This window comes from Ischnura elegans (genome assembly GCF_921293095.1).
Source record: "Ischnura elegans chromosome 13 unlocalized genomic scaffold, ioIscEleg1.1 SUPER_13_unloc_1, whole genome shotgun sequence".
Classification (NCBI taxonomy): domain Eukaryota; kingdom Metazoa; phylum Arthropoda; class Insecta; order Odonata; family Coenagrionidae; genus Ischnura; species Ischnura elegans.
The window spans coordinates 11,262,328-11,285,418 of record NW_025791657.1 but is presented as its reverse complement, the minus strand read 5'-3'; the positions used below and the strand labels follow the sequence as shown (position 1 = coordinate 11,285,418).

The 23,091-nt window shown below is 43.7% G+C and overlaps 1 protein-coding gene across 2 annotated transcripts in view; it reads left to right on the top strand.

Moving 5' to 3' along the window:
• LOC124172282 (zinc finger protein 570-like) overlaps positions 1-22,886 on the top strand; it is a 29,656-nt gene extending 6,770 nt beyond the window's left edge. For both annotated transcript variants that reach the window (XM_046551700.1, XM_046551699.1), the window contains 3 exons: positions 1,677-1,802; positions 2,991-3,063; positions 21,799-22,886. In XM_046551700.1, the coding sequence (XP_046407656.1) occupies positions 1,677-1,802; positions 2,991-3,063; positions 21,799-22,664 (1,065 nt within the window). In that variant the 3' untranslated portion in view covers positions 22,665-22,886. The remainder of the gene's footprint in view (positions 1-1,676; positions 1,803-2,990; positions 3,064-21,798) is intronic.
• The last annotated feature ends 205 nt before the right edge of the window (positions 22,887-23,091 follow it).

The window sequence follows — 23,091 nt, the reverse complement described above, 5'->3', positions numbered from 1 at the left end:
AGCTCTCACCTGGGGGACCCGGGTGCAACATTCTGATATGGCAGTATATATTGTAGTTTTCATTTTGGTCAAATGGCGACAAGTTTTTCACTAATGTTAATTGCAGCAAGCATAGGCATGAGAAAAATTTTTTATCATCACAGCAGCGTTTAGTTATTTAAAGCAGTGTCATCTCGAGCGCGGAGATACGAAGAATACACTTGCTACCATCCTCAGGAACATGCGGAAAAATGAACTGGGCAATAACAGAGGCTTTTATTTAAAAGAAATAAGATTTGTAGGTGATCCTCTTGTTATTATGCTGGAGGGCTGCGGAAGATTTTGGGAAGCGTTAAGCACAAGACACATTCGGCGTAATAGTAGATATTAAATAATCAACTTTTATTCCATTCTATTGTTTATTGAATTAATATTTTGGAATGGCTCTTTTAGTATGTAGGTACTTCACTTTAGGTAGTTAACTTTGGAGCAACGTGAATTACAAATGTTCGAGAGGTATGGTAAATTATATTCCTTTTGCCTTTCTGATTTATTGTATCTGCACACATATTGCTGCTTGCCACTGGTTTTAAGGACATGTGCTCTCGAAAGAAGTGGTTTTTATATTTAGTCTGGAAGTTGATCAATATAAGCAATACAAAAAATTAACATTGAGGTGCACATCAAACCTTGCTAGTGTAGTCCTAATATATCCCCGCTCGAAATGACCCTGCTCAAATACCTAAACGCTATTATGATTAAAAAAATTCTCGTGCCTATGCTTGTTGCAATTAACATTACTGAAAAACTTGTCGCCGCATGATCAAAATGAAAACTACATAATATACTGCCGTGATTACGTATCAAACCTGGGCCCCCAGGTGAAAGTCCGACGTGCTCTCAGCAAGACCAACTGCCCAAGTTGGAGGGATGGCGCTATTTTGGGATTATATAATGCTTGGTAAAAATACCGCCTGGAAATTGATTAATTACAGCCAAACTAGACCCATTCAATGGCACCACTGTCAGTTCAGGGATTTATTCGCCATTCTGAATGCTGTAAAAAATAGGGCATTGAAAAAGGCGAAGCAAGATACATGGTCTCCCCTTGTTAGTTTAGTACATGACATAAAAATGAGGGGGAATGAAAAACTTGTTAAATGACCACCGGAAAATCAGATTCAGTAAAGCATTTATTGTTGCTGCATGCCAGGAATGGAACAACATTGACTTACCATCATGTAAATCATCATCACTCACCTCCTTCATCAAGTAAATGCAATATATGGAATACAAAGACTTTTTGTATGCATAGGAGATAAGTCAAAGGAATCAGTGGCAAAAATATCTTAAATCAATTCAAATTACACCCAAGTCTCAGTGACACATTCAAGCATTAGATAAATTTTCATTCAGGCATTAGTAGTGATTTCTTACTTGATAACAGTCCTACATTTTCTTGAGTTCTTTTTTACAAAATACTATGATAGATTGTTGTACAATTTAGTGCATATAAATGTCCTACACAGGCTTCTAACATGTTAATATTACACAAGTAAATTTTTTTGGTTATTTGTACAATATATCAATGCTATTAATAGGAATAATTATTTTTTTGGAAAACTCACGAAGCTGTTTCTATATTTCTATATCCCTGTCTTTAATGATGCTGATTGTGGACTCATATGCTGACACAGGCATCAAAATCTTCCCAAGGTGAAGGGGCAGATGCTGAAGGCACAGGAGCCAATTTGATAGACGGTGATTCTATGCTGGTTTTGGCCAAGAAAGAACTATCTCCCAAGGAGACTGATGCTGCTGAGGTATGCATGAAATTCACATTCAATTAAATTAATGGATGAAAGTGATATTTGGGGGTAATCCTAAAAAATTGAACTTCTGTGAACATGGGCTACTTGATCCCAGATTTTGAACCCTTTATTATTATTTTTTAAATGGTCACAAGGTATTGTAGCCAATGCCACTTAGCAAGTCTCATGGGTAACTCAAAATCGGTGTTTATGAGGGAAAGAGAGCTGATGCAATATTGTGTGTGTGTGTGGATAGTCAAGCATGAATGGGCTCGATTGTAAATTGTTTTGGACTCCCCCCATGACTCCCTGCTTTCCCAATTTCAGCATTTTTCCATTTTGTGTGCGTGACCAGTGAAAGGTCCACATTTTTCCCCAACCCCTCCCTCCAAACAGCACCTGTGAGCAGGGAATAGAGGTTGACAGAATCTATAGGTGAGGATTCTAGGAAAGCCTGCTTCTTCCCGGGTTTCCTCTGCCTGCCTCATCCCCAGAAAACTAAACCTCTCTGGGTTATAACATCTGGACGAAATTCAGCTCCAGGAGACAAATCGATCCTGGTTTCGTGTTGCAGCCAAAGGCTATGCTGGACAGCTGAAGGTGTCTTGTATGTCATGTGGAGGAGAGGTAGGGAGAGAAGAGAATCTTGGAGGCTAGTTTGAGAGGTGAAGATTGGTGAACAAGAGGAAATAGGAGAACAGAGTGGTATATTTACACTTTGCATTTTTGAATTGAATTAAATATTTTCTCAGTTCAAGATGAAAGAAGACACTATGACCCCAGCAGCATCCAGCCAAGCTGTTCATCCGCATCCATGACTTAGAATCAATTAATAAAACACTTATCCCCCATGACATACCCCCACATCAAGAAGATTCACAAAGAAGTCTTCTCTTTCCCCCAATCAAGAATAGAAGAACTAACTATGATAAAGGCTCCGCAATTGCTCAGGAATAATTGTCCCTTTTTCTATTCTTTTGGCCTTCCTATTTTCCCCATGAAGGAATGTATATTTCAGTATTAAGGACTGAAGGAGTGTATTATTGGATAGTGTTTAGGATAAATGTTGGTGTTGTCACATCATTTGTTTTTGTATTTGTGCCAGAGATTTACCTTAGGTGAATATTCTTGTCTCCTATTTTTTAAATTATTTTAGAGATGTCATTTGTTTTTGATAAATCTGAAATTGCTTACTTTCAGCCAACTGTTACGGAGAATGGAGAGCTGGTTCAGAATGGTACAATGGGGATGGAGTCTATGACGGAGGCTGTGGGTGAGTGCTCTTCAGTGTTTGAAAATGACTCTTCACAGAAAAGACTTGTAACTAATTCTAACAAGGGAATATTAAAAAACCGGATCTCAGAATTCAATCCAATTTTGCAAACCTCACATGAAATTTTTTATACATTGTTGCCATTGTCTATGTTACAGAGGCCTGCTATTCATCAATATTTCAATAAAAATTGCTGAAAATTCTTAGTGTGTCTGGACCCCAAATTGTTCGCCTGACAACTGCGCACCTTAACCACTGAACTAACGCTCAGTTTCTGCTGAGTGGATAGAGGATTTCTTATCCATAAATGAATTTGACCTGTAAATGTTTAACTGCATTTCAGTTTAAACTATTTGGTTATATAACCCAAAATGGAGGCTGATTCAGGGACAATTCCCAAAGGACTACGTTTAACACAAGAAAATTTGATTGAACTCTGAGACCTGGTTTTCGGACACTCCCCTTGTGAAGGATGTAGTAACTGACTTTGTCATCCATAGATACTTCTTTTTCCTTATGTTTATATTTATTCTGGAGAATTTAATAAGGTCGGCAAATGTCTAGCAAAGTTTTTGTCATATATCAGTGATATGAACCAATATTTGCAGTCATGTGTATTCATATGTAAAATTCCAGCGTACCTTATGGTGGAAGCATTCTGCACTTTGTCATTTTAACATACTGTTTAGCTGGTCTGTTCTGATTGCTTTTGAAACCAAGCCATCGTTAACCATCCAATTGCTCTGAAATAAAAACTTGCAGAAAGAGATAGCAGTGGCGCTGCAAGGCCACATTCAAAGAGAGAATCAGAGCACTTTCCACTTTTCTCTATAGGGTATTGCATTCACTGTAGCTATAATTTTAAATTTTGGATCCAGATATGATGCCTTCTGCAGCTTTGGATCCGATTTATCTGATGAAGGGTAATATCTGCAGATATTTTGATACAAGTCTTCTGATTAGACCATCCTTAAGGTTAACCTAGGTATGAGATAATTAGTACCCCTTGCCTTCATACTTGAAATAATTTTTTAAATATTGCAAGGTAGAGTGGTTACAAAAGTTTCTTCTGTCATACAGTGGTCTGCTCCTCACAGAATGTGATCTTGACTTACTGCTGTGGTTGTCCTTGGTTACCCACTACATATATTTCTTTTTCAAAGTATATATTGTCCTTGAAGGTAATTTCTTAAAACATACCATATCATTGCCCATTTATCTTTCTCCCTATATTTATTAAGCTGGAAATGATTTGTGTGTGAGCTTTAATTACTTCGTAGTTCCTGTCCATTTGTATATCGCATATTTTAATTCAAAGAGGTATTTGTGTTTAATAATAATGATAATGGTTTCAATTCAGTGTTACGTGTGTGCATGCCACTGGTAAATTGAGTTTATGATTACTTCTGTACTTCTGTGCGTGAAAAAGTGCACTGACAAGGGGAGACCACGAAACTTGCTCTGACTTTTTCAATGCCGTATTTTTTATGGCCTTCGGAATGGTGAACACATCCCTGAACTAGTAGTGGTTCCGTTGAATGGGCCTTAGTTTGGCTGTAATTAATTAATTTTCATGCGGTACTTTTCACAAGCCAGGTATAGTTTCATGATATCGCGTAACTCACCAGGCGGGTCGGGTGGGGTAGTGGTGAGCGTTTACGGCTACCACCCGGGGACCAGGGTTCGAGGCTTCGTGGTGGTTGCATATTTTGTTGTCTTCATTGTGATTATGCGGAGTAACTTTTTCATTAGTTTTTATTGCGACAATAATAGACATGAGGCAATTTTTTTATCATCATAATGGCGTTTAGGTATTTTAACAGTGTCATTACAAACAGAGAGATACGACGACTACACAAGCAAGGGTTGGTGTGTGCCAAAATGTTAATTTTTTCATTGCTTATACTGATCAATTTCCACGTTAAAAATGAAAACCATTCTTGCGAGAGCACATGCTATTAAAGGCTCGCGGCGATCAACAACATGCGTACATACATAATTAATAAGAACACAAAACGATTATAAAATGCCATATTTCTCGAATACTTGTAATTCACTTTATATATTAAATATATTATATATTAAATATAATTTCCATTAACAAATAGGATGAAATAAAAGTTGATGACAATAGACCGGGCGTGGTGGCGTATAAAATACGTCAATCTTCGAAAATCAAGGACTTCAATATCGTACGTACATTCTGGGATAGAATGGTCTCTTGTATTCCTACAATGTACTTTGACTGTCTATGTAGCGAGTTTTCAAAGTTCGAGGAATTGTAGCTAATTATTTTAGATCAGCAAGAGGAACCCGTCACACATGGCGTATAAATTACGCCGCGCTACCGGTGGTGTACCACCTTTGTACCTTTATATCTGTATTACCTATAAATGTACAAGATTTTACTAATTTCTACAAATAAAGATTATTTTTTTATCGAGTGTTATCATATATGCACATATCATGGGCAAAGTACGCCATTCGCCCGGTTGTGTAGAAATATCAGTCACGCCCGCTAGAGGGTTAAAAGCAACAATTATACCAATGTGTCTTGTGCTCGCCGCTTCTCAAAATCTTACGTAGCCCATCCAATATAATAACAAGATGCCCACCAACAAATGTCATTTCTTCGAAAAATCCACTCTTTTAGCCCCCCGTTAACCTTTCGGTATGTTTTTGAGGGGAGTAGAAAGTGGAGCCTTCACTTATCCGCGTTGAAAATGACACTGCTTAAATACCTAAACGCCATTATGGTGATAAAAAAATTGCCTCATGTTTATTATTGTCGCAATAAAAAATAATGAAAAAGTTGATGCCGTGTAATCACAATGAAGACAACAAAATATACATCTACTACGAAGCCTCGAACCCTGGTCCCCCGGGTGGTAGCCATATAAGCTCACCACTACCCCACCCGACCCGCCTGGTGAGTGGTGCGATATTGTCGTGTTCCGACTTTCGCACGTTTGCAAGGTTCCCCCCCCTCCTCCGGCCAATATCAGATAGCCTTCACCTTTCCTCCTTTTACGTTCTTCGCGACCTATGACCTATCTCTCTTTGGCTTTCAATACAAGTTCTCACGATTCCATATTAGGCTTGCCAACCCTTCTTGGCCAGGTTCTCACGAAGGAGAGCCCTCATGAGGTCAAAGGCTATTTCCAAACTTTTCGCCTCGCGTATTTTCATACGCTCATTAATTTTCGCCATCCCTTTGAAATCACCGCTCATATCGCAGTGACCGCATCCGGGATACATCCGGGAAAACACTCAACTCTCGCTTCTGACGTAAGATTAACTCATCCCACCTTGGTTAATAAATTCATATAGAATACGGGTCTTTCCTAAAGGTCGTGAGAAACTACGCATTTATTCTGTTTGCACGTGTCGAGCGACCCGTGGAATATTCCAGAGAGGGGACCCATTATAAATAGGTAAACTCGGAGACGCCAAGGATCATTCGCTCTTCTGGACGTGGAACCTCTGCCACTCTGATTCTCGCCTTGTCAGCCGACAAACCAGCGTCTTCTCTCCACCACATCGCCAGTTAAGCCGATCGTTCGATCCACCTCGAACTATCCGTCCGATTCTCCAACTCTGCTTCGCCATGAGCTCTTTTGACGAGTAAGTTAGCCAAAGTCTCACATGTATTCTTACTGAATGTTATTAAATGGACTTTACTTAAGAAATGGGTGTGTATTCCTTTATAATGACTGCCTCTGTCAATTAAGATCCTTCTCTACCTCTAGCTACGAATCCCCAAATAGTATCGTGCTCTTTCGAGGTCACGACAAATGGTGTATATGCACCGGGTAAATTACAAGCAGTCTTATAAAAGAATTCACATCGCACTTTGTGCATAAATTAGATATTAGTTATGTTTTTTCTTTGAGCAAGGCGTGTGGGAAACGCCCTATGTTGTAAGATGTATGAACTAATTTCTCTCTTACAGGAAGTGTTTTTTATGTTGCATGTTTGCTCTTTTTTGTGATCTGTGTCGAGTTTTGATTATGTGTTAGGCAGGGTTTTGCTTTCCAGGAAATGTTCTTGATTTTGTGTTTGCGTGTGTAATATTTAAGTGCGTGTGTAGTACTTAAGTATAGGGTTTTTATTTTCGCTTCCTACCTGTGCTTCGCGTAAGAGTCTCTCCGTTCAACCTGTATTTAGTTTCTTCTGAGTTTTGAGGGTAAATTCATGTCGACGTCAAGAACGCCGCCCCCAAAAAGAAGTGACCGTTTGGCAGGAAAATCTCCTGCGTATCGTATTCCCGTAAATCCTACTAGGCGTCCGGCTGCGGACTCCGAAACGAGTGACTCAGAGGGTGAGTTGAGGGAAGATAAGGTCCTTGTCACGGACTTAAGAACGTTGCAAATAAACACAGCGGAGATGGCAGATGGTGGGACAGCAGCGCCGACCACGGAGGCTGGCCCTTCAGGCGAAAATAATACTTCGACATTTCCTCGTATAGGTGGAGTCCATCTGACGCCACCGAAGTTTAGCGGGAATGCAAACGAATGCCCCTTGCAATTTTTATCTACCTTCAATAAGATTAGCACTGCCAACTCATGGTCAACCGACGCACGATTAAGACTTTTCCCATGTTTTCTAGAAAGTACTGCCCAAAGATGGTTGCAAGCACTTCCGGCCTATGACGTAGAATCAGGTGCCCTTCGTGGCACCTGGGAAGAACTGGTGGCGGCCTTCAAGGCTGCCTTCAAGGGGACGATGTCGGATGAGATGAAGGCCCATAGATTGAACGAGCGCACTCAGCAAGCGTTCGAAACCTCCGAATCATATTTCTATGACGTGACCGCCTTATGCAAAGAGGTTGATCCCCAAATGCGTGAATCGGAAAAAATCCGTAACATCCTCAAGGGGCTGAGGCCAGATATTGTAAGGGTCGTGTTGCCTATGAAGGCTAGGACCTGTGAAGAATTATTAGAATTTATTAAGCTGCATGAGGCAGCCATTTTGGTCTCGGAAACCGTGAAAGAAAAAATTACCCCTCAGAAAGCAGTTGAGCAATCGAACGCCTCGATAGGACGATTAGAAAAAGAAATCTCTCGTCTTCGCGGCGAATTGGAAAGGAGTAGACGTTATTCAGGCCCACCAATGAGGCAAGGAACCCCTCGTTATTATCAGGAAAGGCCCCCTCCGAGTCCTAGGATCAATCAAGAGAGATTTAACCCCCAGAACAGAGGTCAAGGCGGACCAAATCAGGCGACGCCGCCGAGGCGCCAACCTTATGATCAAAAACCGAGGACTCCTGATGGGCGCATAGTTTGCTACAGTTGCGGGAAAACCGGACATTACGCTTCCGTATGCCCGAATAAACCAGATCAGGGGCCTCGGCCCGCCCCACGTGAAAAAAAGATCGTGGGAAACTCAAATGCGCGGATGTAATAGAGGCAGCATTCGCGGATAGACCGGACGTTAAAGACCTCCTTCTCATCAAAGCAGACGTAGAGGACCACCTAGATCAGACAGTTTTAGTTGATACGGGAGCTGGGATTTGCGTTCTAAGAGACGACCTAGTAAGATCTCCAATTCGCAAAACCTCGCTGGGTATAAAAGGGGCAGACGGAACTCCAGTGAAGGTATTGGGAATGGCTGCCGTAAAAATTAGGCTTAAGGGGAAAGCTGAGTTCCATTTAGAAGCAATAGTCATTAAAAATGCCTACGTCTCCTTGGTGTTGGGAAATGATTTCTTACGCCGTACTCGAGCGAGGATAGATCTTCACTCAGGCATAGTTGGGCTAAAATGGGGAGACGAAGAAATCTTTCTGGCGACGAATTTCTTTAATCCCGACTTTTCTGACTCATCCTCGGATGAGGATGATGATGAGCAGGGTGAGTTGGACAAATTGCGACTCGGATACGACTTAACTGTTCCCCCTAGATCTCAAATTAAATATGAGGGGCCACGAAGGACGAACGCACCTAGGGATATTTTAGTGACGACAGCAATGCTCACTCAACGGGGGTTGAGTGTCGAAGTCCCCCAGGGCCGCGACAATATAGTAGCCATGGTTTGTAACCACCGATTCGTTCCTCAAAAACTATTCAAGGGGACTACCCTAGGGAGGAGGCTTAGACACGAAAATACCGGAGGGGGAGATATAGATTTTGGCGAAGTGGAAGAGGTTGATTTCATTGAAAATTTTCCAGAGCCATTAGACATTAATCCAGATTTGAATCGCAAGGAAAGAAAACAAATAGACGCTCTATTAGCTCAGTATAGAGATGTATTTGCTTGGAGTCCAAGTGAGATGGGAAGGACTCATCTAGCGGAGCACTCAATACCCACAGGGGATGCAATGCCAATTCATCAAGCGCCTTACAGAGTTTCGCACAAAGAAAAAGAAATAATCCGAGGACAAGTGGACGAAATGTTGAGTCTTGGCATAATTAGACCCTCTAAGTCGCCTTGGTCAAGTCCTGTCGTTTTAGTCAAGAAAAAAGACGGCGGAGTGAGATTTTGCGTTGATTATAGAAAATTAAATCTAGTTACACGGAAGGACGTTTATCCCCTCCCCCGCATCGACGACCTTTTGACATATTTAGGTAAGGCTAAGTACTTTACTAGTCTCGATTTATTCAGTGGCTACTGGCAAATCCCCGTTAAAGAGGAAGATAAACCTAAAACCGCCTTCGTAACTCCCGAAGGACACTATGATTTCAATGTATTAAGTTTCGGGCTCTGCTCAGCGCCCGCTACTTTCCAAAATTTGGCTGATAATGTGTTTTCTGAATTAAAATGGAAAAAGGTTTTAGTATACTTGGACGATGTTGTAGTATTCGCTGAAACTTTCGAGGATTTATTAAATAACACGAGGGAAGTTTTTGATAAACTTAGAGAGGCGAACCTCACACTGAAGCCGTCTAAATGCCATTTCGCTCAGACTCAGATTAAAATGCTGGGTTATCGCGTAAGCGCGGACGGCTTGGAGGCGGACCCCGATAAGGTTAAGGCAATCTCTGAATTTCCCCGCCCGACGAAGGTCAAGGCAGTGCAAAGCTTTTTAGGTTTGTGTAATTATTATAGAAAATTCATTTGCAATTTTTCCAAGATAGCACGGCCTCTGCACGAGTTGACGAAAAAAGATAAGATTTTCGCGTGGACGGAAGCCGAAGAAACGGCTTTCCAAACGCTCAAAGACGCAATGACTTCCGCTCCGGTATTAATGCATTTTGATCCCGAACTGCCAGTAGAGCTCCGCGTGGACGCGTGCGGGACGGGAATAGGGGCGATTTTATTGCAAGGAAAGAATCCAAAAGAAATGCACCCCGTAAGTTACGCGTCTAGGACGCTAACTAAGGCTGAAAGAAATTATTCCATCACCGAAAAAGAATGTATTGCTACGATTTGGGGCTTATTACACCACCGAGATATGGTTTATGGTAAAAAAGTGACAATTGTGACCGATCACCATGCTTTATGTTGGTTGAAATCCCTCAAAGACCCCTCTGGTCGACTCGCGCGATGGAGTTTGCGTTTGCAAGAATTTGATTACCAAGTCGTGCACAAATCAGGCCGCTTACACTCAGACGCCGATTGCCTATCAAGACACCCGGTATCTGAGCCGACGGCGGAGGATGAGGACGGGCCAAATGAGATACCTCTTATGTTACTCGCGGCGGAGGACTTAAGGGCTAAGCAAAGGAATGACTCGTCTCTTGTTCCCTTAATACAAGCGCTAGAAGACCCAGAAAACGCACCGCCAAAGATAGAAAAAATCTCGAGGGGGTATGCGCTAATAGACGGATTATTGGTCAGAAAAAATGCCGGTCTTCGGGGAAAGGATTACTTGACAGTTATTCCCAAAGAATTGAAAAGAGAGGTATTATATTCTCACCACGACGACCCTATGTCCGGCCATTTAGGCTTCGCACGAACCTATGACAAATTAAAGACTCGGTACTACTGGGTAGGGATGAAAGCGGACATATTAAAGTATGTACGCAGCTGCCCGGATTGCCAGTGCAGAAAAGGACCCCATACGAAGCCCGGAGGTTTTCTCCAGCCAATTAAGCCAGGTAAACCCTTTGAAAAGGTGGGCGTGGACCTTCTTGGTCCATTCAAGCGTAGTGCTACAGGTAAAACCATGATTGTCGTAGCAACTGATTATGCAACTCGCTACGCGGAGACGAGAGCCCTCTCGAATGGAACCGCTGGTCAAGTGGCAAAATTCCTACTCGAACAAATAATTTGTCGTCACGGTTGTCCGACCACGATTCTATCTGACAGAGGAAAGGTATTTCAATCCGAAATGGTGACCTCCCTCCTGAAAAGCATGGGAGTAGTTAGTACATTTACAACGGCCTACCATCCCCAAACAAACGGTCTCACTGAGCGATTGAATAAAACCATAGCCGAAATGCTCTCTGCCTTCACAGGTACGGAGCAACGCGATTGGACGGAATTTTTAAACCAGGTAACTTTTGCATATAATGTAGGCCTACAAGGCTCTTTGGGGGAGACCCCCTTTTTTCTGGTCTATGGCCGCGAGGCCAGGCTACCCCCGGAAATTAGCCTCTCACCTGACGAAGGCGAGGAAGGCGTAAAATCGCGGGAACGATGGAAGCAGGCTCAAAAGGTAGCCCTGGAAAGACTCGCAGCCCGCCAAGAAAAAGATGCGACGCGTTATGATGCTAAGCATGTAAATGTTAAATTTAATCCCGGAGATAAGGTTCGGATTTACACCCCCACACGAAAGTTGGGTAAGAGTGAAAAACTCCTGCCTCAATATTACGGTCCGTATGAAGTGATTAGGCAGGTAGGACCTGTCACTTATGAAGTGAGGGTCAAGAAAGGAAAATTAGACACGGTACATGTCTCACGCATGTCACCGTATCATGAGCGCGAAGGCGAAGAAGCCGCTGTAGTAAATGTAGGTCAGGGAGGCGTGGAGATAAGCACGACCGACGCGCCGGCCGAAGATTAATTCGGAGGCAGGAAATGGCGTAGTGAAATTAACGACTCACATCGCCCGGATTTTTTCCGCAGTCAGTTTCCAGTTCTATTCGGCTGGTGAAAACTCGAATAATATTATGAAACAGATAATTGAATACCAAGTGAGGCAACACGGCTGTTAGTATAAAATGAAAAGTAACCTTTTACAGCCAATTTTCCATATTTCTTGATGTATTTTTGAATCTTTTTCTGTCAACAAATTGCTCTTAGTATTTTTTTCTAGTCTTCGAGAATGCGTTCTCAAACTTGCCCCGCTTTCGTGAGTAAATTGACACTCACATTATTTACATTTAAATAAAGAACAATTTGTTGACCCCATTATTTATAAGAACCACAATTGTGAATAGAATTTGTATGGGTGAAGCAGTAATTCATCAGCCGAGAAGGAGGTGAATCGGCGAGTCAAAGGGAGAGGTAAGCATTTAATGTTTTAAGAGGAAACTACGGTGTAAATCTTTTTTCACAGAGATATCAGGGCATATGAGCACCTCGAGGACCCCAGGCGCTCCGGGGAAGTGAGGGTGTTTGTTTCGGGGTCGGTGAACGGCACCTTCCTACCCGCCATTGCCTTAAATTTTACCTCATCAAGGACCTTGATTTCGACCCTTTTACTCCCAACCACTACCCATCAGCACGTGGCCCCCTTCACCCTGGCCCTGGGGGAGCACCGGACGGAGGCCTGGGGAGAGCCCGCAAGGGACCTCAGGTTTCCCCTGGTGCTGGGGTTGGACGTCCTCATAGGGCAAGGGGCAATTCTGGATATCCCCCGGCGAATGGTGCGACTACGCACGCCCGGCACCATCTTGCCCCTATTTGGATATATGGGAGAGCTGGTCCCGGGAAGGGGGTTACAGCTAATTAGAATACCTTGGCCCCTGGGATTCGACCTCCCCTGGACACACCATTCGGGCGACCGGGAAGAGGTCGAAGACCAGTGGCCAACCCCGGACGCAAGCCCCAGGTGGGTGCGATCACCTAGCCCCGCAGAGGACGCCAATAGACCAGCTTCCTCTCAGCCCTCCATGCCATCGGAGGATTGGGAGGAGGAGATAGAGGCAGCGAGACTCTCCCGAGAACAGGGGTCCGGGGAAGGGCCTCCCCCCCTTGCACCTTTGCAGGCGAGGGAGCCCCTTGATCTCGCTACCGCTACAGGTGGGAGGGCTTCACCTCCCTCTGAGCGGCGGGGCCTGTCAGGAGGGCGTGGCCATCGCCTCTTAGCGGCTCTGGGGTTGAGTGAGAGCGGTCCGGGAAGATAATCAAAATTCAAAATTCCTAAATTTTACCGAAATTCGCTCCGCCCCCCCCCGCTGATTCCAACTGAGTCCTCCACAAATACCCCATCCCCCCGCCAATTCACCGTCCCGGCGCCCCGGTGCCACTCCAAAGAGGCAGGACAAGGAGCTTTCAGCTAACCTGAAAGCGCATCAAGGTAGAGATTTTTTCTTTTCTCTTTTCATAGATACGCCTGACGGAAGAAGAGGGAGGCAACCCGCCATACACCACTTCCATTTCCACGTTTCCCACCTCTCTCCTCAAATCAACCTCCTAACCTCGTTTTACCTGAGAGTAAGAGAGAATTCTCTTCACTCATCTCTGCCATTGTGAAGTTGGGTTTTGGAAATCAGGCGTAAATACGTCTTCAATTCGATTAAACTACATTGTATAATAATCTCGATAAAATCGAGTGAGCATCGAATCGCACATAAACTTCTTCTCTCCATCCTCGAAGCGGTTGTATACGGACGGGCGCGCGGCACGCGGAGAAAGCGAACGCCAGCCTCCTCAAGGCAGGCGGGGACGAGAGATAGGAGAAAAAATAAGAAAAAACAAAAATAAAATAAAATTATTTCTTCATTTTTTCTGGCGGCCGCCGCTCGGAGATAGTACGCCGCTCGGCGGGCGGAAGGAAGATTATCTTATTTTTTACATTTTTTCAAGCAGGCAAGCGGGGAGAGGTTTTTTAAAGGGCTCGCTTAGTATTATACGAAAATGAATGCGGGTTTTATTCTCATCGTTATCCCCCTAATATTAGGGAGTGACGGATCACGAACGACGCCTAATACGGCTTCGATTAAGGTCGTAGCTGGGACATATTGGACTGCATTGCCTCAAACGTTGACATACGAAGCCTCTATACCTTTGATTTATAAGGTCAAATGGCGATCGTCCAATAATAAAGCCGTGGAAACACCTTCCGCACAATGTGGTACCACAGGCATCGTATGTAATGCCCTTAATTCCCTGCGCGGCACAGTCCTTCAGATTGGTAAGCTGGTTGATTTAGTGGGCGTGAACCCGCTATTTTACGAAACTGACAGAGACGCACTATTAAACAATAGAAAAAGGAGATCGATTGATTTTCTCGGAAAGGTATTTGCTTGGTGTTGTGGTGTTGCCACGCGTGGTGAAATCACGGCTTTAGAAGAATCTCAGTTAGATTTCGACAAGAGACTAAGAGAACTATCCACCATGGCGCGTTTAGACCACAATTTTGTGGTGGACGTGAGAGTTCAATTGGAAAACTATACGAACATCGTGGATAGCGCAGTGTCAGAGATACGAAAACGAGTTACGAATTTACAGACGGCCCTTAAGGCTCAAATTGTTAGAGCCTCTAATATGTCAATTGAGGTGAAGGAGATGATAATGGTCTTAACAGACATTTTATCTCGGAACTTTTATGCTCAAGGGAAGTTAACAATGCATTTGCGAGAAAACGAAGCACTCCATAGATGCCAAAATAAATTATTGCCCACGTCAATTTTCCCAATTGAAGCGCTACAGAAAGATTTAGATGCACGTAACGAAAAATTGGCAAGCCGAGGCTATGAATGGGTGGTGCCGAACGCTGCTGAACTAGCAACGCTTCCGATATCGCATTGTCTCCTCCACGAGAAATACATGGTAATTCGCGTGAATGCCCCTATTGTTAGGATGGGCGCAAAGTGGAGTCTATTCGAAATCAGTGCGACACCATTCGCGTGGAAGGATCAGACCTGCTCCATTGTCCACGAAACAGTCTATGCGGCCGTAGACAGGAAACGTCTTCGTACAATTTCTGGCCCGGCATTGCATGACTGTCGTGCCCACTCGGATAGACTTTGCTTTCTGCCTAGATTTAGCGCAGATACGACTCATGGGCCGAGTTGCGCGATTCAAATGTTTAAAGGCGGAACGACGACACAACTCTCCCAGTCGTGCACCTTTCAATGCCGACCGGGAAAGTCAACAATAATTAGCGAAGTAGGATTTGAGCTGTATATAATTACGCACCCTCCCCCCGAAATTAAAATCCTTTGTGAAAATTCCTATTCTAAAGTCATTAACTCATCACTAAGTGGACCAGGCGCTTTAGAACTGACGCTGCCATGTCATTGTGCAGCCCATTTCCCTGATAAATCAATAGTAATTAATGAAGGATATCCGTGTAATTCGGAAGTTCAAACAGTCAAAACCGCCCATATCTTGCCAGCTATCTGGACAACACTTGATTCACTTCTAATTGATCCGAAATCGCCTCAGACTCTGCCTACCTTCGAGAAATTAGAGGATTGTCTGAATACAAATTGGACCATTGAATTACCCCATTTAAATCTAACCCAACCTCAATTTATGGCCACAGACCCCTACGGTCCAGCCTATACTTCGAAATCGGACGATGCTGTCGGTGGAATAGCATTATCTTGGTCCTTACTCCTCTCTCTATTCCTCGGAATCCTTACCTATTTTGTATGGAAACACGAAAGAAGGATGCCCTATCTTGTTCTGACACCGGAGGGTCAACAGATTATATTCAGCCGCGCCATACACCGCACACTTAAGGATAAAGAACCTCAGGTAATAGACCTCTTTTTTAACGAGACCTCTTTTTTAACGAAAGGCATGAATTAACATTACGCTTTGGATGAATTCGCGGACTTGGAAATTTGAATAAAATAAATAACAAAATAAAATGCTAATAAAATAAAAAGCAGTCACCACCCACTCGTAATGCCAGTTGCCGGCGGAGATTACGACGGATGTGTGTCCGGAAGGATGAGTTTCTGTTTCCTGACGATAAAAAGCACACTTCCTTCCCTTGAAGCAGCGATTACGCATTTAGGGCGTTGTCTCATTGCGGGCATGAATGGGAGCCTCAATGTAACGTACTCGCGAGTAGATTTTGTTAGCTTGCCTGTGAGAATAATGCTTGAGTATGAGAGTAATTTCGATGTAATTAACATGTGTTTATTTTTCAGCAATTACCGCCCGAGCTGTGAACAGCCGTAAGAGCGGTGACGCCAAAATGCATAATTTTGGTTGATTTTTTAAAGGCTTCGATTGGAGTGAAATCCTCGAAGTATTATGGGTGGGATGTTGAAGCCAATCAGTGTAATAATTTTTGGCCGGCGTGAGATGCGCTTGGGGCCAGAGGAGAGCAAGGGATGAGAGACACCCCTCCTCCTTTTAAAGTGTTTTGTTGTTTAAGAAGTAAAGTTTTCAGTGGTACCACTTACGTAATTATTTTGGGAGATGAGGACTTCTCCTAGGGTCAGTATCTGGGGACGCCTAGAGGCCCGTGTTGAATTAATAAGTTTATGATGCATCATGTTGTTAATTGCCAGTAATGTACAAGTGTTAGTACATGGGCTTGAATGTATTTTATGAAATACTTTTGCCGGTAATACGTCAGGGAACGTATGGGCGTAATGGCTAGGTAAGCCAAGTTTTTATTAAGTAATTTGCCGGTAATACGTCAGAGAACGTATAGGCGCAGTGGCTAAGTAAGCCAAGTTAGCACAAGTTGGTGCTTTTTGTTCGTTTGGGTAATGAGGAATTACCCCGGTTTTAGATTACACTGAAAGAGGCTCAACAAGATTAAAAATGGTGCAATTCTTAAGCACTTTTATGAGGAAAGTTCGGTTTGCTGTTATGCAACGAACTGGTCGCAGAAATATTAAGCTAAGATTTTTTCTTAGGGGCACTGAAATGTTTTTGTATCCACCTGACTGTGGGTCGGTGGAAAGGAAGTCATGTATTATTCATGAGAATGTGGATTGTTATTCAGCTAGACTTTTCCTCACGCAATTTTACATGACCTGGTCGCCTGTGAAGCGCAGCATGTTAATTAATTGGAGGAATTTAATTACTTACATACTTCCACTATTCAGTAATTTCAAGTACTTTTAGAAACAAACGTTTATCCGTCATAATTAACTTGATATATTTTAATTGTCCAGCTGAGAGTTTTAAACGACTTGTTAAAAAACCCATAAGGTTTTCTGATTACGCAACCTTTAATGCCACTTGTGAAATAACTAGCGGAAGCGAAAAGACTTGATCACTCTTACTGACTTCCTATTATTATTGTTCACTGTAGGTGCATTTTGTTTATTTCCTCAACGGAACTCTCTTTGCGCCAACGGCTAACCACGCCACTTCCTGTTTTCGCGTGGCAAGCGCTCTTGCTTCACGCGAGGATGGCTCATGGCGTGTTTTGAAAGAGTGTGTGTCATTATCTCCTGTGGGCGTGTCTCCGGATGGGAGGCAGCCATTTTTTTAAAACACAGTCGACTCTCTACTGGCTTCTGGCATTTCATGGTGCCTGGCAATTTTTAAAATACTGTGATATTTCTTTTGTATATTTTTATGAATCTTTTTTTTTCTCAATTCTTAAGCGTTTGAATTCAGACTAAAAGTCTCCTTGGATTTGCTTGTATTCTTAACAGGCCGCTTGTCACGTCCTCTGTGACCATGACGCCTCAGAGGATTCTAGCCTGTGAAAATGGGAGGGGCGTGCGCCTCCTAGTGGCAGCGGTCCTGCTGACCACGCCCACTCAAGGCGCGCCAAGAGCTGGCAGCCAATCACCCCACGTTGACCTGACCGCTGGCGCATACCTCAGGAACCTTCCAAATATAACCATTTATGAGACGGCGTTAGCCCTGGCGTTTCGGTGGGACTTCAACCCAGGCTATCAGCTTCAGCTACTGAGAGAGATGGTTGGAAGGGCCTGCAAAACAGCTGATAATCGGCCAGTATGCAGTCTCCCACGGCTCGCGGTCGACTCTGCTCTTCGCGATTGGGACAGACGGAATTGGTTCGAATCCTTGTCGGAGGCACCCCTGGCCACGGATGGGGGCGCGATGGTCAATACCTTCACACTTCCCACGCGCAGACATTCCAAACGAATGATAATCTCCGCGGAGGAAGCGAGGGAGCTGGAGAACGATTTGGCTGAGATGGGAGGTGTCAAAAATCTCTCAGCGCCTTGCATACCTACGTACGCACCGGCCTCGGGAGATAGGCCTGATTTTGGCCTACTGACCCTCATCACGTCCACCATAGCAGCCCAAAGAGATGTCCTAGCCATGTGTCAGACGCGTAGGCTGAGCCCTTCGGTCGTGAATGTGGATAGACTTCGCGCTGAGTCATTATCACTGCAGCGCTCTGTCCACAGCCGAGGTTGGGAGCTGGCGATCCAACACTTCTCCAGATATTACGTTCTACCACTCCTTGATTGTTTACTATCCCCTTCGTCCTTATACCTATTCCTAGTGATACCTCTGACAAAGGCTAACACCACGTCAGTCTCACTCCACTCCTTTATCCCCATTCCCTTTGCCTACGGCGATTTCACTTGTCAAATCACGGCCCCTGCGGCGGAATTGGCTCTGGTACGTACCGCTGAAGGAGTAAAGTTGGGAAGTCTGCAGTGTAACCCTTATCGAGATGAGTTGTGCTCTCTCGAGTCGGTACGAGAAGACGAGTCCGTTCCGGCCAAGTGTGCGAAATTAGTCGCCCTTGGGGGGACGGCAGAAGAAGCAGCCAAGGTCTGCCCACTACATTGTCAACGATCATCGGAGACCCGGGTCATTTCACTTGGCCCGGCCACCTTTCTGATTACTCATCCTCCGGCCGATGCTGTGATCCGTTGCGACGCAGTCAGGTGGAGTGATTGGGGCGCTAGGAGAAAGGGTTCCTTTCGCATTACCCTTCCCTGCGACTGCCAACTGTCTTACAATGGCAGTATAGTCGCTCCTACTTTTCCCTGTTTACCCTCAGCCAACCCTACCTTATCCGTCCGACGCCTCATTCCTGCGGAATGGTCGTTGCTCCTATCCGTTTCCCTTCCCCCTTTCTCAAAAGCGCACTCCTTATCCTGCACGGATCTGGACGAATGTACCAAATCATCATGGGATCCTGAGAGCCATTCCTCGCTTGAGCTTCGGCCGTGGATGTTATATTTGAATATCGCCATAATCCTTTTCCTCTGCCTCCCCTCCTTGTTCCTCAGCCTTCTACCTTATGTTACCTGTAATCGTCCTCCTGTACCTTTTTACCTGGGTACGAACGACACATCGCCATCGGATCGCCCTCCCCCAACGTCACCTACGAGACTTGGCCCTCCGTTAATTCCCCCTCCGCCCATTCCAACCGCAGCTGCTAGCTTCCGCCGTCCGTTACCCACCCCCGCCGTAACCGGTCCTGTTTATGAGGAAATACTGGAGACAGTCTACTTGCCCATGAGACGTCGGCCGTAGACTTTGTTTTGTGTTTAGTGTTTTTTTTGCGTGTGCTATTGTGACTAGTTTTTTCCGTTTTGTGCTTTTTTGGTTGTTGGTGTTTTTTGTGTTTTTGGGTTATTGGTGTTTTATTTTTTGTCTTGGGACTGCTCTTCAAGCTTAATTTTTTTGGACTCTTGGAGTCGATTAGTGTCTATTTTCTTTGTTCTGTGTTCTGATTACAATCTGTTTTGAGTTTTTTATCAGCTATGTTGTGCCTTCGGCCTCTTGCTGGTCTTCATTGGCATTTTAATGGACTCGTTCACTTGCCTATGCTGTTGGACTTTTGGGCGCATAGAGCGTTGCCAATGCTACGATGCTTCATTTATTTACTGCATCGAATTCCTTTTATTATTTTTTTGATTTTTTTGTGTATATTTTTGCGTATTTGCTATTATGGTTTGTCGTTTTGGTTTATGTTGGTACGAACATTTTCGCTTTTCCTAGATTTTGCTCTGCACCCTGTAGTTGTGCAGGCTTGTATTTGCTAGTGTTTTGGTAATGGGACAAGTATTTAGTGTTTTTTTTTTCTGTGTTGGGTGATCCTTTTCGCCCGTTGCTGTCTTTTTTGTGTGTTTTGCCCACTTTTCATGAGTGTTGGCTGATATTTTTGTGCTAAGGTACGGCTGACTTCATCAGCCCTAGTTTTATTGCTGGTATTGGGTTTTTTCGTTTTCATATGTTGCCATTTTATTTTGTGTAATTCAAGTTGCATGTCGCTTCTCTGTACGGCGTGCATTTCGTTGTCATTTTTGAGGTTATTTGGTGTTTTGATTACTTTCTGGTGTTTTGTATTTTTGTATCTATGGCTTTGGCTTATGGTTTTTACTTGCTCGTCCAATAGTGTTATCAAGGGTCATTTTTCGGGGACGAAAAACGCTTTTCCAAGGGGGGAAGTGATGTCGTGTTCCGACTTTCGCACGTTTGCAAGGTTCCCCCCCCTCCTCCGGCCAATATCAGATAGCCTTCACCTTTCCTCCTTTTACGTTCTTCGCGACCTATGACCTATCTCTCTTTGGCTTTCAATACAAGTTCTCACGATTCCATATTAGGCTTGCCAACCCTTCTTGGCCAGGTTCTCACGAAGGAGAGCCCTCATGAGGTCAAAGGCTATTTCCAAACTTTTCGCCTCGCGTATTTTCATACGCTCATTAATTTTCGCCATCCCTTTGAAATCACCGCTCATATCGCAGTGACCGCATCCGGGATACATCCGGGAAAACACTCAACTCTCGCTTCTGACGTAAGATTAACTCATCCCACCTTGGTTAATAAATTCATATAGAATACGGGTCTTTCCTAAAGGTCGTGAGAAACTACGCATTTATTCTGTTTGCACGTGTCGAGCGACCCGTGGAATATTCCAGAGAGGGGACCCATTATAAATAGGTAAACTCGGAGACGCCAAGGATCATTCGCTCTTCTGGACGTGGAACCTCTGCCACTCTGATTCTCGCCTTGTCAGCCGACAAACCAGCGTCTTCTCTCCACCACATCGCCAGTTAAGCCGATCGTTCGATCCACCTCGAACTATCCGTCCGATTCTCCAACTCTGCTTCGCCATGAGCTCTTTTGACGAGTAAGTTAGCCAAAGTCTCACATGTATTCTTACTGAATGTTATTAAATGGACTTTACTTAAGAAATGGGTGTGTATTCCTTTATAATGACTGCCTCTGTCAATTAAGATCCTTCTCTACCTCTAGCTACGAATCCCCAAATAGTATCGTGCTCTTTCGAGGTCACGACAATATCATGAAACTATACGTGGCTTGTGAAAAGTACCGCATGAAAATTAATTAATTACAGCCAAACTAAGGCCCATTCAACGGAACCACTACTAGTTCAGGGATGTGTTCACCATTCAGAAGGCCATAAAAAATACGGCATTGAAAAAGGCAGAGCAAGTTTCGTGGTCTCCCCTTGTGAGTTTTTTATCTGGAGTAGATACTTGAGGTTAGTATGCAATACTTGACTCATTTTCTCTGAGGAGCAGTGCCATGCAGTTTGTGAAGAAACGTTTCACACAGTTTGTGAAGAAACAATTGGAATCCACAGTAAAAGAAACTTACTGAAACCTTGCAATGTGTATAGCATCGAACCAAAAGATCGATTGAAGTGGCTACCCTGATTTCTGTGTAATGGCTGTTATAAATTAGGGCTACGATTCACAGATTTTAAGTCATACTTTACTAATCTTCAATCTGAAATTCTTTTCTAGAGCTCCTTGCAACTGAAAGAGCTTCGGCCTTTTTTGCACTCCTTGAACCAAAGGTTGAAGCATCATATTCCAGGAAAGGAAAAGAAAATTTGTCAATCAGAAAAGATTTGTCCCTCAAACCCCTTGTTTCAAGAAGGGATACTGTTAGTTCTTTTCAGTCCACCTCCTCCAGGAGTTTAAATCAGCTGATATTTAAAAGACAAGGGGTGAGGCAAAAGGGAAATGGGCTACTTAAAATAAATTTTGGAGAAACAAGGGAGAAGAGAAATGTGAGAAAAGCTAGGACAAGCTTCCTTGTAGATGGGAAATCATGCACAGGTAGTCATCACACAGAAACGAAGCCTTATTCCTGCAGTGAATGTGAAAAATCGTTCTCTCAATGGAGCACCCTTGCCTGTCACATTTGGGCTCATACGAAGGAGAAGCCTTATCCATGCAAAGAATGTGGAAAGTCTTTCTCTCAAAAGGGCTCCCTTGTCTATCACATTCGGACTCACACAAAGGAAAAACCTTATTCTTGCAATGAATGTGAAAAATCTTTCTTTCTAAGGGGCAACCTTGTCGCTCACATTCGGACTCATACGAAGGAAAAACCTTATTCGTGCAATGAATGTGATAAGTCTTTCTCTGTGAAGGGAAACCTTGTGGCTCACATTTTGACTCATACGAAAGAAAAACCTTTTCATTGCAATGAATGTGGAAAGCCTTTCTCTCGGAAGAGTAACCTTGTCCGCCACAATCGGTGTCATACGAAGGAAAAACCTTTTCCATGCAATGAATGCAAAAAGTCTTTCTCCGTAAAAAGCAGCCTTGTCCGTCACATTCGGACTCATATGAAGGAGAAACCTTATCCATGCAATGAATGAGGTAAGTCTTTCTATTGAAAGAGTGACCTTGTCTATCACATTCGGACTTACATGAAGGAAAAACCTTTTCGTGCAATGAATGTGATACGCTTTTCTCTCGAATAAGTGGCCTTGTCCGTCACATTCGGTGTCATACGAAGTAGTCATCTTATTCATGCAATGAATGTGATCGTTCTTTCTCTCAAAAGAGTCACCTTGTCGGTCACATACGGACTCATACGAAGGAGAAACCTTACCGTTGCAATAATTCTTTAATAACCGATAATTCTTTCTCCCATAAGAATACCCTTGTCATTCACCTTCGGTGTCAGACAAAGCAGAGACCTTATTCGTGCAATGATTGTGAAAAGGATTTCTCTCAAAAGAGCAGCCTTTTTCTCCACATTTGGACTCATACAAAGGTGAAGCCTTATTCTTGCAATGAATA